Below are 17,535 nucleotides of genomic sequence, written 5' to 3' on the forward strand. Positions count from 1 at the left end.
AAAATGTGGGAATGTTTTTTGTAAATGTTATTGAAATAATAATAATAATAATAATTAAAAACTAAATGTAGGAAACAAAAAAATAAAGGGAGCCAAAAGAAATGTGTCTGCGACCCACACATGGGTCCCGACCCACAAATGGGTCCCGACCCACTGTTTGGGAACCAGTGGTCTACATGAAGTCGACTTATATACTTTCAGGACAATCAACTTATTCTGAGTGGAATGGGTCCAGACTACATATACAGTACCGTAGAATCATTGCATCACAGCCTTGTGTACAGCAAGGAGATTCAGGTAAATGCTAAATATGTTCTGCATGGGTGCAGTACTTAGTTTAGACAGTTTTTGGTTTAGACTAGTCATTGGTTAGACCAGTGTTTCTCAACCTTTTTTGCTCCAGGGCACACTTTTCATAGCCTAAAAATCTCGGGGCACACCATACGGTGTATAGGCCTATCTATATACATTATACATACATTATATATATATATATATATATATATATATATATATACATACAGTGTTGGGATTAATAAAGTGACAACTTTTACAATATCTCCATTACCATTATCCAAATTAATTCCTTATTATATATATTTTTTTAAATACATTTTGGAGAAAAAAATAGCTCATATGCAGTGAAATGCCACCTAATTCTTAATCCTTTTCCTTGTCTTTATTTTGGGCCATCTTGTGAAAGCTGCATGCTTTTATTGTGAAGGGTCTCAGTTCTCACAGCCTGTATTTCCACGTGCTAAAAATAGCTGATCGACAAGCTCACAACGCGTTGCGTCCGCAATTCGTTGTGAGCTTGTCGATCAGCCATTTTCAGCATGCAAGCATAACAGGCATCAGGCATCTGCATCCCACGGGGCAGGAAAGCCTGGTCTGTTTTACAAAATTGCTGTGTGAACCGGTGTGAGCGGATGTTAGCCTGCAGCTTTTATTGAGAAAAATCGGTTTGAGTGCATTATTCAGTCAGTGTGTTACTTTCGACACAGAGGAACTGTCCAGTATCACTGCTGCCCCATCAGGAAGGCTTTCAGAGAGTTCTGAATATATTTCTTAGCTGCACTCTGAAAACACCCTGAGGTAAATAAATTGGACTTTAGATGTGCTTAGTCTAGAAGAAAAAAAACACACACTAATGGACAGACATTCGTATAATTAATCTAACCAAGTTGTTAAATTGTATTATGCTACTTAGACTAAACACAATTGTTTGAACACAGGCCGCTAAAACGTCAATGTGTGTGTCAAGAAATGCCTCAGGTTCTTTGTCAACATTTACATTTCACTGTTGGTGAAAAGTCCACTCTCTTATCCAGAACACAGAGTTGAATGTTTCATTCAATAATTATTGGATTTGTAATATATCCAATTCACAGCAGGGCAACAACTGTTGCTCAGAAATGTTATTCCACTGTAACTTACGTAGCTCGTCAAAGTATGTGTCACTGCCATCAGCTCCTGGTACAGAGCAAATCAAACGGGTCTTCAGGAAGGTGGTCCACTTGTTGACCAGGCTCCGCTGACCGCCCATGTCATTCTGGTTAACAGAAAGGAAATATAGTTGAAATTTAAATGACAAATAAAATAAATGTATGGTACTTTTTTATATATATAAAATAACGTAGAGCAATATAAAGACTATTTAGCTTATTATAAGCAATGCATTTCACAGTATGCTTTTTACAATGTCAATCGAATCTGCATCCATCCTACATTTGTCTCGGAGACCACATGCGTTTCCTACATTAATGTGAGGGCTTTCCCAACCTGACTTCATCCTCCATATCAGGGGTGGGCAACTTTGACGATGGAGGGTCACATTTCCACACTCACTCCATAGGGCTATATATTACTAAAATAGCCGATCTACAAGCTCAAAACGCGTCGCGCTTTGAGCTTGTAGATCGGCTATTTTTGCTATATTCGAATTGAAATCTTGAATAATTCTTTGCTATATTTGAATTGGAATCCTGAAAATTAACATTTTTATGTCATTTCAAATGCCTTTAATTATACTTGTGTTGAAGCAATGAGCTACTAATTTAGAATATATTAGTACCAATATTATATCAGTATTCTGACATTAACCTGAGGGCCACATTAAGTGAAGGTGGGGGCCGCATGTCATGTGGCCCTCGGGCCGCCAGTTGCCCATGTACGCTCTACAGTATATGAATGCCATGCCTCTCACCCTGCACAGCTGTCCTATGACCATGTCCATTAATGTGAGGGCTTTCCCAACCTGACTTCATCTTCCATATGAATGCCATGCCTCTCACCCTGCACAGCTGTCCTATGACCATGTCAATTAATGTGAGGGCTTTCCCAACCTGACTTCATCCTCCATATGAATGCCATGCCTCTCACCCTGCACAGCTGTCCTATGACCATGTCCATTAATGTGAGGGCTTTCCCAACCTGACTTCATCTTCCATATGAATGCCATGCCTCTCACCCTGCACAGCTGTCCTATGCGCGAGTACGTAGACTTGCCCAGACCCTGGGCTTCTACTGCAGTCTCTCTGAAGAAGAAGAAGATCTTGTCATCATCTGGGTTCTCGCTCTCAGGAACCCAGAAAGAGCCCACAAACTTTGGTTCTGCAAGAGAAATGGGGGAGAGGAGGTTATATTCTCCTATGAAGACTCTTAACTAAATAATAGAACTAATCTAATAATGCACATACTGGATTCTGAGGATATATTCAACCAGACATGTGAATGCCAGACAAATGCAAGCACATGTACACATTACTACACAAACATAAAAAATCTTTACTCTCCTGCAAGTGCAATTTCATTTGCAGCTGATCCGCTGAAAACGTAAAGCATCTAGCTATAAAAATCTATAAGTTCCGCAAACTTCTCAAATAGTACCTGCTGACAACAGGTACTGTACTAGTAACACAAATAACAACAAGTACAATTTACAATTTAGGCATTTAGCAGACGCTCTTAATCCAGAGCGATTTACATTAAGCAAGAACAAAAAACACAATACATCATATACATTAAAATAGCTATCGTGAATCATACGTAAGCTAAGAACGTAACAGTGGATTATCTATATAATTATAAAACTAAAACTAATACTAATCAAAACTAAACTAAAACTAAGCAAATAGCAAACCCGCACTCAAAAAAACAACCTGAAACTCAATGAATTAGAACAAGGATTGTCAAAACTAACTAAAACTGAATTATGCTGAAAAAAACTATTATAACCTTGCATTGACCTTGTCAATGGAGGTAGAACTGGGCTGATACGTCGCCCAAATATGGAGATGACACTTCCTGGTGGGGATATGAACTGAGACCATATCTATTTTATATTAATCTATTTTGTCTTACACAAACATTAAATTCCCATTGACAATGAATGGAGAATGTACGTCATGTAGACGAGCAAATCGTCTATTTCCGTCCTACACAAAGATTAAACTCCCATTGACAATGAATGGATGATGTACGATGATAAGAGCGCCCCTCACTTCACACGGGTGTCATCATATTCTTCTTTTTAGAAAGATTTATTTTTTGGGTGCTTTTATTTGCCTTTATTATTATAGTTATAGGACAGTACAGGACAGAGAGAGATGGCAACCGTCTAACCCGCGACGTGCCATCAGGCCTATAGATGGCGCTATTTCAACTGATCTGTAACGGAAAGATTGTGGAGAGACGACTCAGTTCAGATTTTTCCTTCAAGCTCTTAAAGAACGTCTGTCTCAGCGATGCTTCAAGTTCACTGCTCCAAATGTGTCCTCTGCTTGAAGACCTTCTTATGCCGTGTCGCTGCCACAGCATGGCGGTGTCAGCATGACGTCAGACTCAAACAAGTCCGTCAGGTTCCATACATGGAGCTCTAAGTAAAGTCGATTGCTGCCCATATATGGAGTTTTGGGATAAAAGCAATGCCCTAATTTGGAGTCCACGAGGCCTACATCTTTTCGATGAGAGAGATGCGACAACTCCGTTCACTTCATGGGGCCAATGGTGGCTCTTTTACCTAGACTGCTACTGGCGTAAAGGTGGTTGCACACTGGACGCGTTTTTCGGAAAACCGATAAAGAAACGCAGCTAAAAATCCGAAAAACGTGCTCAGTGTGCAGGGACCTTAAGATTGATGAAGAGTTTTCTGACCCCCTCATTGGATGAACCACGTGACCGGGGCTGTTTTCTGCCCCCTCATTGGATGAACCACGTGACCGGGGCTGTTTTCTGCCCCCTCATTGGATGAACCACGTGACCCGGGCTGTTTTCTGACCCCCTCATTGGATGAACCACGTGACCGGGGCTGTTTTCTGCCCCCTCATTGGATGAACCACGTGACCCGGGCTGTTTTCTGCCCCCTCATTGGATGAACCACGTGACCCGGGCTGTTTTCTGCCCCCTCATTGGATGAACCACGTGACCCGGGCTGTTTTCTGCCCCCTCATTGGATGAACCACGTGACCCGGGCTGTTTTCTGCCCCCCCCTCATTGGATGAACCACCGACCACGTGACCGGGGCTGTTTTCTGCCCCCTCATAACACACAACGTTCATCACACAGGATCAAACCTTGATCTGTAAAATCCAAACAATAAGCCCTTTTTGTCAGATGAGGCAGAAGTCAACACGCATACATTACACACCATTGAGCCAGCGTGAGTCATGTTGTTCCGTGCGTATGGAAGGTCGCCTTCCCAGACTCCTGAAGATGGTGAAGTCCCGCCCCATCAGGTCTGTAGCCACGCCCGCATACAGCTCATCACCTATAGGAGACGGAGAGCGTTACATACAGTATCAGTGTTGTTTTCGTCGACTAAAACTATGACCAAAAATGTTCGCCGACTACCTTTTTTCTTCTGACGAAAACGAAATGGAAACTAAATGACAAAATGGAAACTAAATGAAAACTAAGCTACGATGACTAAAATGAAGACTAAATATATCGAATATAATAAAATCGAATAAAAAATTGAGAATGCACAAAAGGGGACTGACCAATGAGCACGGAGGCGGCAGGGTGGCGGGGGTCATACGGGCTCTTCCCCTTTCCGTCCTCTACCTTGGACGGGTCGATCCTGAACACATGGTCCTAGAAGGATGGTACATGGTTAAATACATGGTCCTAGAAGGATGGTACATGGTTAAATACATGGTCCTATAAGGATGGTACATGGTTAAATACATGGTCCTAGAAGGATGGTACATGGTTAAATACATGGTCCTAGAAGGATGGTACATGGTTAAATACATGGTCCTAGAAGGATGGTACATGGTTAAATACATGGTCCTAGAAGGATGGTACATGGTTAAATACATGGTCCTAGAAGGATGGTACATGGTTAAATACATGGTCCTAGAAGGATGGATGGTGGTACATGGTTAAATACATGGTCCTAGAAGGATGGTACATGGTTAAATACATGGTCCTAGAAGGATGGATGGTGGTACATGGTTAAATACATGGTCCTAGAAGGATGGTACATGGTTAAATACATGGTCCTAGAAGGATGGTACATGGTTAAATACATGGTCCTAGAAGGATGGAAGGATGGTACATGGTTAAATACATGGTCCTAGAAGGATGGAAGGATGGTACATGGTTAAATACATGGTCCTAGAAGGATGGATGGTGGTACATGGTTAAATACATGGTCCTAGAAGGATGGATGGTGGTACATGGTTAAATACATGGTCCTAGAAGGATGGATGGTGGTACATGGTTAAATACATGGTCCTAGAAGGATGGTGGTACATGGTTAAATACATGGTCCTAGAAGGATGGTGATACATGGTTAAATACATGTACGGTAAAATGTAAGGGTCCTTGACATGAAAATGTTTGTAAATGTTGAGTATATAATGACATCTATAAATGCACCAAGTCTCTGTCTGTCTGTCTGTCTGTCTGTCTGTCTGTCTGTCTGTCTGCATGTGTAATCCACGTAACTCGAGAACCGTTCGGACCCACGGTTGTCCGGATCTGCAGTGTGTGTGTGTGGTGTGGTGTGGTGTGGTGCGGTGTGCGTGCGTGCGTGCGTGCGTCAGTGCGTGCGTGCGTGCGTACGTGCGTGCTTGCATGCGGTAGTGTCTGACTGTGTGTCCATACACCTGCCTGTCTCTCATTCTTACCTCCATCTTCTGTCCCACCTCAACATAAGCACAGGTGGGGTGGAAGGCCCCGGTGCCACAGGCGTACAGGTGTGTGCGGTTGTAGTGGTGGACAATCTTCACATAGTTCACGCAGTCGCTCTGGTGAACAGAAACAAGGGCAGACATTGGTCATCAACGACGCGTTATTTCAATAGAGATAAACAAACAGAAACAAAGAAACGGACACAAACAAACAACGTTTCTGAGCAGGCTGAGATTTATCGGTCTCAAAACGTTTGACTTGTCATATTCATGAGCTGCACCTTCGCCAGCAGAGCTAGTGTACTGTATCTCTGTTATACTGTACGTCATAATGCCGACACACAGTATACAGGAGTATAGCGCAGAGATACTAAATGAGAAAATGGAAGAAAGTAGTAATAGTAAAGTTGTCAGTAAGACATTAGTCTTTTCTATGTGCACAGTACAGGTGGACTTGCATGCCTGCTCTCACACATGCTTGCTCACACGCCTGCCTGCACACACAAACATGCATTCTTGCACGCACACGCGTACACACAGCACACGCACACGCGTACACACAGCACACGCACGCACACATGCTCCGCCGCTGATTCCAATGTTCATTAAGAGGAGTGTCCGTGTGTTGACTTTATCCCTTCCTCTGTCTGTGTAATGATGTGCATTCCTCACACGGCTCGTCATCTCTGCCAGCCTGTCTGTGACAACAGCACAGAGTCCACATCAGCAACACTCCCACCAGCTCCAACGCACTGTTGTGATAATTATGGTCTCTTTGTCCCCTCTGCAAACACATGTTGTGACGGCCTCTTTGTCCCCTCTGTCCCCTTGCATTCTGTACCTTTGCATTCTGTCCCCTTCCATTCTGTCCCCTTGCATTCTGTCCCCTTCCATTCTGTCCCCTTGCATTCTGTCCCCTTGCATTCTGTCCCCTTGCATTCTGTCCCCTTGCATTCTGTACCCTTCCATTCTGTACCCTTGCATTCTGTCCCCTTCCATTCTGTCCCCTCTGTCCCCTAGCATTCTGTCCCCTTCTATTCTGTCCCCTTCCATTCCTCCATTGTCCAAGCTCTTAACGGTCTTGCCCCCTCATACATGGCTGACCTCATAACAGTGCAACTAGAGCTCTCAGATCCTCCACTCTCAAACTGCTCACAGTTCCCTTGTCAAACCTTAAAACCAAAGGACTTTCTCTGTAGCTGCTCCGACACTATATGCTATATGGAATGACCTTCCTTTTCACATTAAGGCTAGCCCCAACCCATCTTTTTAGTCTGGCTTTTAACATAGTTTGAGATTTTTTTGTATGTTGTTGTTTGCTGTTTAGTTGTTATTTTGTTTTGCTTATAGCCTGTTTCATTATTGAGTTATGTTTGTACTATTGCTATTGTTTTCACTATGAATATTTGTTCTGGAAAGCACTTTCGGTCAACTGCTGTTGTTTTTAAGATAAAATTGACTTGACTTGACTCTGCAAACACATGCGTACATGTGTGTAAAGCCAGTGGTGGGAAGTACATGTACTCTCAACTACTGTGCTTAAGTACAATTTTGAGGTACCTTTACTTGAATTTCCAATTTTCAATACTTTTTACTTCTACTTCGCTACATCTCAGAGGCAAATGTTGTACTTTTACTCCACTAGAATGATTTGAAAACTTTAGTTAATAGTTACACTACTTTGTAGATTTTGATTACTATTACAAAATGTACAGTAGCCAATGCCACTTCAGCCCTATATACATTTCGGCCATTAGAAAATAGCCGATCTACAAGCACACAATGCCACGCAATGTGAAGCATTGTGAGCTTGTAGATCTGCTATTTTCAAAAAATGTGTATACGTTTAAAAAACTTTCTGCATAATGAGTACTTTCTACTTTTGGTATATTTTGATACCAATAATTGTGTACTTTTACTTGTAACAAAATATTTGATACTGTTAAACGTAGTACTTTCTCCACTACGGCTGAAAGCACATGCTTACATGATGTGTGCAGTGTCTTGCTGTCCATAGCTGCTAGACTCTGGAATGCACTACCTGAGGCTATCTAACGAGCTCGTTCCACATCGTCTTTTAACACATTTAGACCTGAGGTCCATTCTACAAAATGTCTTCTAAATCCTGACCGGAGATTTTCTTTTTTTTCCTATGTCAGTGGTTCTCAAACTATCATGTCAAGGAACCCAAATATTATATGTAATTGGCCACCGACCCCCATCTGAAAATATGTTTGCGAAAGAATATATAATTAAAGATTTGCGCCACAAGTTTAAAAAAAAAGCAGATCTACGAGCTCGTAGCACGGGCTTGTAGATCTGCTATTTTTCAATAGCTAAAGTATAACATAGTGCTTAAAACACCAAAAGGGGTTACCGTCCTGAACAGGTTAAATCACTCCGAAAGACACACCTGGTTCAGAAAGGTTTCCCGTAAATCACTGGATTCGTCGTGATTTTATCTCTCGGAGATCTCTCTTGTCTTACATTCTGTAAGAATTTGTTTTGGGTCTTGTATCTGTGACCGCCGTTACTCTTCCCCTTTAGGTTGTGTGATTTATTTTTAGGCTTTTTCATTTTATTATTGTGTGATTTATTTTCATTTGGTAATTTTGCTCCAATGTTGGCGCAATACCCACACTTTGGCGCAGTGCACAGCCTATGAATTGATAATGAACCGTGGATCAATTACACTCAGGCCGAAGTTGAATTGTTTTTAAGTTAAGCTATGTCTTGCTAGCCTGGCCCCAGCCCTGGATCGCTAGCCACGCCCATTAAAAATGCACATGCTGTACTGATAAAAAATAAACGTCATACAATGCCACGTCAGTTGGCATCTTGGGTCTAATCAGTGGGTCCATGGACCACCGATGTAATGTGGACCACTCTCCATGGGCATAATTACTGGTGGTACATGGGGGGAATGTTTAAGAAAAAATATATAAAATATATATTGCACCTTTGTTTGTACAAAACAATATGCTTAATATTTGAAACGTCCATCAAATGTCCATCAAAGGAGAAGAGAAGAGCTCTATTCCGTTTAGTATCACCGACCTTCATAATACTGTTCTGATCTTCATCACTGCCCCCCCACCCCCACCCCCAACCAGACTCTTGACCTCCCCCGACACATCTGTCCATCTCAGACTCCCATTACAGCCAAGCAGAGCTCCATGAGGGAGGAGGAGGGCTGATCGTACCATACTGTACGCCATGGATCACTCATTCTCTCCTTACACACCTCTCTGGCTGTCCATCAACCCTTCAAGCTCTCCTGTGTGTTCTCTCCTGTCCTCCCCAGACAACTGGCTGTCAAACCAATAACATGTCACTGTACTGTACTGTACTGTACTGTCTGAAACCTACAAGGTGCACTAGTACGCTTCTGTGTTTCTGCTTCTCTGGTGGACTACTGTTCTCCCATATACCTCCCTCTCCTCTACACCCCCCCCCCTCTCTGTCACGGTCTCAGACTTGTTTATCTATGTTATGTTCTACTTGTTACTTGCGCAAGCAGAGCGCGCAAGTAATCATTTCGCTTGGTCTCTTCGAAGTGAAGCCAAGTTTTCTTCAACCGTAAGTCTGTGCCTGGTTTGCTGGGACTAGTTACAAGTTACAACATTACGTCATATACACACCATGTACTCTGGTCACGATGACGTAATGTTGTAACTGGTCCCAGCAAACCAGGCACAGACTTACGGTTGAAAAAAACTTGGCTTCACTTTTTGGAACCAAGTAACCACAGTATACTGCTAATCAAATTACAACTACATATACTCTGTATGTAGTTGTAATGTGATTTGTAATTTGTAAATCTGTGCCTGGTCTGCTGGGACCAGACTACACAGATGACCATATCTCTTACGTCATCACTGAGAGCTAGTCATACATATACACACCATGTACTCTGGTCCCAGTTCTCAACGATGACGTAATGTTGTAACTGGTCCCAGCAAACCAGGCACAGACTTACGGTTGAAAAAAACTTGGCTTCACTTTTTGGAACCAAGTAACCTCGGTATACTGCTAATTAAATTACAACTACATACTCTGTATGTAGTTGTAATGTGATTTGTAATTTGTAAATCTGTGCCTGGTCTGCTGGGACCAGACTACACAGATGACCATATCTCTTACGTCATCACTGAGAGCTAGTCATACATATAGGATAAAGGACAGAAATCCATACCATTTCAGAGAAGAGAATTTTTCTACAGAACTGACTACGCAGACTACTTTCTCTCTCGAAAGTACTTGCGCGCTCTGCTTGCGCACTAGTAGGCCATTTATGGCCTACTAGTGTGCAACAAGCAAGTATGCACTCGGCAGAGTGCAGTTCTAGTTTTAATTCTATGTTCTGCTTATCTAGACGTTGCATTTCTATGTTCTTGTTCTAGTTGTTATGGTTCTATGTTCATGTCTTCTCCAGGTGTTTCTCATGTGTAATCAGTCCTCCTGTGTATATTAGTCTTGTTCCCCAGTCAGTCCTTGTCGGTTCATTGTTTGGTGTCACTCTGCTTTAGTTAGTCAGTCTGCATTTGTGATTTCTGTTCACCTCCTGTTTTATTAAAATACCCAGGTATAGTTTTGATCACTATACCTGCCTGGCTGTCCTGCATTTGGGTCCTCATCACAACCACCAGATCGTGACACTCTCTCCCTTGCAAGTCATAATATAAAACGTATAGCCGTCTCTCTCTCTCCCTCTCTCTCATCCAGTGGTTGAAAAGATGTTCACCACTGGCTCTCTCTCTGTCTCTCTGTCTGTATGTCTGTCTGTCTGTCTGTCTGTGACACAGACATAATATCTGGGTGCTGGGCATGCATTTCCAACTTGCATCGTTCCAAGTAGGCCAGCTGTAGGCCCAACGGGCACCGCTGTAGAGGCTCCCACGGGCACCGCGCTATAGTGTAATCATGTAATAATAAATAACCAATTAATTAATAATCATCCTACAATGCATAAATGAGGTTTTCGGATGTACCAGCAGGGTCAGAAATCAAAGCGAGAACTCTCTTGTGAAAACGGCAAACCGCCTACAGTACAGTTTGTCCTCCCCAAACCGTCCGCCTAGACATTTTTTCCACCTGCCTGTCTGACCCTCTCTAACCTGTCTGACCCCCTCTAACCTGTCTTACCCTCAGCTCCTTGTAACATCTGTCTGTCCACTGATCAGGTTGCACCATGTTGGACCCGCAGGGACAACTGGAGGCCAGGGTAATAGAGAAACATGTCTGACCCTTGACTGTTTAACTGCAGATTGGGATATCAAATCACTGGCCACTCTGTGTGTGTGTGTGTGTGTGTGTGTGTGTGTGTGTGTGTGTGTGTGTGTGTGTGTGTGTGTGTGTGTGTGTGTGTGTGTGTGTGCGCGTTTGTTTTGGGTATACTGAGAGTCTGTCTGCCTTTCCTGTGCCCCCCCCCCCCCCCCCCCTCTCTCTCTCTCTCTCTCTCTCTCTCTCTCACACACACACACACACACACAAACATGCATGCACACCACCATACCCTTCTTTGCGTTAGAACAAAGGCCTGCCTTTCAGCCTTTGAAAGCCATCAGGGGGTTAGCATTGGGGTGTGACTGTGTTTAAGTGTGTGTGTATGTGTGTGTGGTTGCATGTGTGCGTGCGTGCGTATATGCACAAGAGTGTTTGTGTGTGCCTGTGATGGTGTTAGGCAAATTGAAGTGCCAATTAAGCAGTTGACAAACACAGAAGAGACCTCTGTTTGTCCAGGCAGATTGAGCGCACACAGAAGAGTGTGTGTGTGTGTGTGTGTGTGTGTGTGTGTGTGTGTGTGTGTGTGTGTGTGTGTGTGTGTTGCACATGTGTGACTTTGTGTTTACTTGTCGGACTATCTAGTCTGCCTTTGTGTACATCTGTTAGTGTGTGTACGCGTGCGCACACAGGAAGGTGAGGCCATCGGCAGGGTAAGGACCTGACTCCGCTATCTCTTTGATGTGACAAAAGGATGAAAAAGAGAGATGGAGGGAGGGAGGGAAGGAGGGAGGGAAGAGAAGGGAAAAGACATTATACAAAGAAGTTAAAAAGCTTTAAATAGAGTTCAAAAGACGAAGGGCAGATGATGTGCATGAGGAGGAGGGGAATGGAGGTCAATTGTGTGAATGATGACACATGCACGCACAGCAGTGTAATAATATAATAATAATAAAATTATAAAAATAATAATAATAAAGAAAAGGCCCTCCAGCCATGCTTAAATGAGCATGACAGCACACCTAGCCGTTAATAGAAGATTTGAGAACGGGTTAATCACATTAGAAATAGCAGCAGCATTATTGGTTTAGGAATGGAACAAAAAGGGCAGGTATAAGCTCCTGTATTTTTTTTAACATCAGTTATTATGGTGGTACTTGGTATAAGCTCCTGTATAAGCTCCTGTGTTTCTTCTTTTTCCTTCTTTCCATCTACACCAAAATAGCCGATACACAAGCTTGTTTATCTGTTGTTTTTGCAGAATGTTTGGCTATTATGGCAAGTCCAGAAAAGGGACAATATTGGGGTTCAGGTGGTTAATTCCAATGTCTAATAATATAACTGTTAATAATGAACTGTTTTTGATTGAGCATATAACAGAATAGACCCAATGGTGATTGGTCAGTCAGGGTGAAATAGACCGTTAAAGGGCCTTCAGCCAAATCAAATTACAAAAAGGAAATGCATGAAAGCCTCACGTCAAAACAGAGACATTATACAATTCATGTAATATTGTGTGTAACATTGATTTTAGTATATATTTGTTGACACCTCTGTTATCATCACTATTGACCTTATGCACACCGCTGCCATCTTACCAGCAAGGTGCCAACTATAGTCTAGACTCAGTGCAACTTCCCACTGACAGCCCATTCATCCAAGAGACACAAACACTAAAAACTGTTTTTAAAGAAGTTGTCAAAGAGTACATTTACGTGGAATGTGAAACTGAACATTATCAAAATAACTTGTTACATATAATGACTTTAAAGGTAATGTGATAGGCTGTATTCATAATCATAGTTGTACTCTGCAAACCGCTCCTCAACAATATTGTGTGTTTATCAAAATGATTGGAGCAGGTTTCAGTTGTTGTCATATCCATGATCCCTTTGTTTCAGTCCTCTCTCTCCCCCTCCCTCTCCCTCTCAGCGTTCTACGTTCGGTAACAGTCCGATAAAGTGACTGCCTGACTGACAGTACGGCCTCCGGACAATGGGGCTCTGTGTGTGGGTGCATGTTGAGTGCACACATCTACATGTGATGTGCGTGAGTGTTATATGCATATACTGTACTGTACTGTGTGCATGGGTGTGTGAAATGCTCAAAGCTCGCTTGAGAGCGAGCGAGAGAAAAGGAAAGAGTGAGAGACTAAAACAGACATGGACGGAGACAAGAGAGATGGAGTTGGTTCGACAGACATTCTGTAAAAGTCTGTGTCATCCATTTAATTGTACACTCTCAGAGTTAAATTAACACTGGGGGTCATACAATGTACCTGAGTGCATCGTGAGTGGCCCCGGAAATTCGTTTAATAAAGTTAATGAGTAATTATGTTCAAAATTAACTGCATCCACAGTGAACAGTAGTACACAGTAGTAGCCAGTATAGTGGCATAGCCAGCCATTAGACACACCAGACTGCGCGCTGTAATAGCCAAGGAATGCCTTTGATCACTGCCTTTGTACAGAAGAATGAAACTGCCTGGATCTTTGCCTGACATAATGATTGATTCACGACCCCTTCTTTGGCCAAAGTGGTTAAATGCCAAAAGTATGCCCAAATATCGTGAGAGAATACAATTTGTCAAGGAAGATTGGATTTCCTTGGATTATTTTCAAGAGCGAAATAACGAAAGGGCATTAAGTTAACCACTTAAAAGCTAGAAACGTAGTTGACTGGGGGTCCCCCAGGGCTCTGTAATTGATCCGTTCCCTTTTTTCCCCGTCTACACAAAATCTTTTCGCTGCAAATAACCGATCTAGAAGCTCACAACGCGTTTAAATAGATTGGCTGTTTTTGCTGAATGAACCCCCCAAAATAGGGATGCTACGGTTCAAGTAGTTAAATAGTATTTAGTATGTTGAATTTGTATGTACTGTGTGTGTGTGTGTGTGTGTGTGTGTGTGTGCGTGTGTGTGTGTGTGTGTGTGTGTGTGTGTGTGTGTGTGTGTGCGTCTGTAGTATGTCTAGATTATGAGGTGTTTATTAGCCATGGTGTGTTTGCGAGCAGAAGTAACACATACATCCGAGTGTGTGAATGTGGTCAGTGTGTTGATTGTTTAGTGCTTACAGCAGTCCTGTGAAAAGAAAGAGTTGTTTCTTATAGAACTGCCTAACTACGGTTAACTTCTGTCCATGACCCTTCACCAGCATAATGGCTAATATGGAGAAAGACAGAGATAGAAAAACAAAGTGCGGGCTCACAACTCGCCTTTGAATGCGCCAAAAGGTTTGTATTTGTGACAAACAGCTGATAGTATACAGTATACAACATTTCAGAAGTGAGTTTCGAAGCCCCCGCTTAAGTTTTTAATCATTCTGTTTTTGCAGTGAGAAATAGGGGAAAAGAGTGAGATAAAAGTTGTAGACACGTGGAGAAGGCCAGAGACAGATGGAGACGGTGAGACAGATGGAGAAGATGACACAAGGCTGCAGAGAGTCAGAGAGACAGAATTCTGGTTCTCTCCGACAGCGGGAGGAGTCAAGAGGTCGAGCGCAGTGTTTTCCATTTATTTTCATGAGACAAAAAGCTTGTGAAAGGCTTAAAAAAGAGGTTGGCCATTTTTCCCTCGATAAAAAAAAAGGAAAACAGACAAAGGGGCGGAACGGGACGGAAGGCCACAAATACTGAAAGAAGAGGGATGGACCGGAGAGGTCGTAAAATAAAAAAACTGAAACTTCTGGTTCACAGACAACCAACAACGGGAGGTATGAGGTATAAGAGCCTGGGAAGAACGGAGAGAGAGAGTTGAAGAGGTGGGGTAGAGGATAGGAGTGATATACAGTGACAGAGAGAGGAAAAGAAGGGCAGACATGAGGAGAGATACAGAAGGAGAAATGGAAGAGAAAGAGAGAAAGGTATATGAAGGTGGACGGGGAAAGAGTGATGAACGGACACACAGAGATGAAGAGAAGGAGAGGGATGGACAGACAGAGAGAGAGAAAGATTTAGGGCTTTTCCTGCTGAGACACATTAGGGTCAAAATGTGAGGTCAACTAAGTTCTCAGTGCGCGTGTGTGTGTGTGTGTGTGTGTGTGTGTGTGTGTGTGTGTGTGTGTGTGTGTGTGTGTGTGTGTGTGAGAGAGAGAGATAATAGGCAGTTTAGCACTGTTTCTCACTGGTGGTCGTCAGACCACCAGTTGAGAATCAGACAGTTGTATCAGACAGACAGACAGACAGACAGACATAATTTATATATATTTTCATAACTTGCTCCACTTCATCATCAGTAGTGCATACTGTATGTAACACTCGAGATTCGAACTCGGGTCTCCTGCGTGAAAGTCCAACATCTTAACCACTAGACCAAAGGGATATCCCTATATGGACCGGTGTGCTCCAATAGTTTAAAATGTTTTTAAAATAATAATATAAAACGGTTTTGGACATACAGTTTCCGCCCGACAGCAATGATACTATACTGTGAGGAAGTGGGCTGAACCTTGATGATTGTTCAAAATAGGCCTATGCTTGAGGTAAACACTACTTCAGAGATGTGTGTGTGGCGATCAATATATAAATATAGAGCAGGGGTTCTCAACGTTTTTGGCCGGGGACCCCCGGAAATGCTTTGGCAATGTCTCGGGAACCCCGCCCCGCCCCCTCCCAACCCCCAATATAAATTGACTGCTACAATAACCTTATAAGACAATACACCATGAATACTGAAACCAGATATAATCATTAGGGAAAGTGTATATGCATGACTATACGTGTACTATATGTAAACTCTTCATTTCCATTTTCCCGCCATTCAAGTTGCAAAAAAAAAAAAAACCCACGGGTTGAGAACCCCTGATATAGAGGAACACACAGGCGGTAACAGAACCCCACCTGGTAACAGAACCCCACCTGGTAACAGAACCCCACCTGGTAACAGAACCCCACCTGGAGACAAGACCTCTCAACACAACATTGTACTTGTCGATTCCCGTAACGCTATTTTTATCGTCTCTCTTTCTCTTTCTCTCTCTCTCTCTGGAGTAAGGTCATTTATTCACTTCACCACTCCCCTCTCAACTGTCACTATAGCTACTTCTTTAAAACTGACACAAGACACAGTCTGTGACATACGCCCACACAGAGAAACGTGTAAGCACACACGCACGCTACTGGTCAGGTGAAACTGGAGTCTATGTATGAATGGAGGCCGTTGTCTCTCTGTTACAGCTGTGTAATCACACTGATGAGGGGTTTGTTTTACACACACACACACACACACACACACACACACACACACACACACACACACACACACACACACACACACACACACACACACACACACACACACACACACACACACACACACACACACACACACACACATATGTGTAATATAGTCCTGGGTGGTCTATAGGCTCTAAGTTTGGGTCAGCCAAGGGCAGCCAAACCCTTACCTCCTGACCCGACCATCCTCCTCCATGCTTACATCACTCTTCATAATGACACAGGGTGGATACAGAGTGTTCATTTAAACACTCCCAGGGTCAATGTTACATGCTCCGTGTTACAGTCGCGCTCTTTTTTTGAGCGGTGCCTCCACCATATTACGCAGCTATGGGTGTGTCAGTATGCGTACGCGTATGTATGCGTGTCTGTGTACGTACGTACGTGTCCGAGCACGGAACGCTGCAACTCTGTCACTCTGGAAAGGCCCCGTTTTCCTGGGGGGTCTGGATGTTGCCGGGACCCGGTACGGTACGGTACGGTACACACCACACCACTACACACTACACACTACACTACACTACACTACACTACACTACACTACACTACACTACACTACACACTACACTACACTACACTACACTACACTACACTACACACTACACTACACACTACACTACACTACACTACACACTACACTACACTACACTACACTACACTACACACTACACTACACTACACACTACACTACACACTACACTACACTACACTACACTACACTACACTACACTACACTACACACTACACTACACTACACACTACACTACACACTACACTACACACTACACTACACTACACTACACTACACTACACTACACACTACACTACACACTACACTACACTACACTACACACACTACACTACACTACACTACACTACACTACACTACACACAGGTGTAATTTGAATCTTATATTCAGGTCCTAACTAATTCTCATTTTAA

At 42.9% G+C, this 17,535-nt stretch overlaps 1 protein-coding gene across 2 annotated transcripts in view; it reads right to left on the bottom strand.

Moving 5' to 3' along the window:
• The window catches only part of sema3b (sema domain, immunoglobulin domain (Ig), short basic domain, secreted, (semaphorin) 3B), a 118,996-nt gene that overhangs the window by 18,266 nt on the left and 83,195 nt on the right, over positions 1–17,535 (bottom strand). For both annotated transcript variants that reach the window (XM_080763211.1, XM_080763212.1), the window contains exons 5-9: positions 6,135–6,254; positions 5,001–5,094; positions 4,649–4,768; positions 2,471–2,613; positions 1,438–1,552 (exon numbers count right to left, since the gene is read on the bottom strand). In XM_080763211.1, the coding sequence (XP_080619337.1) occupies positions 1,438–1,552; positions 2,471–2,613; positions 4,649–4,768; positions 5,001–5,094; positions 6,135–6,254 (592 nt within the window). The remainder of the gene's footprint in view (positions 1–1,437; positions 1,553–2,470; positions 2,614–4,648; positions 4,769–5,000; positions 5,095–6,134; positions 6,255–17,535) is intronic.

The sequence above is a fragment of the Protomyctophum bolini genome (assembly GCF_963924005.1).
Source record: "Protomyctophum bolini genome assembly, chromosome: 5".
NCBI classification, from domain to species: domain Eukaryota; kingdom Metazoa; phylum Chordata; class Actinopteri; order Myctophiformes; family Myctophidae; genus Protomyctophum; species Protomyctophum bolini.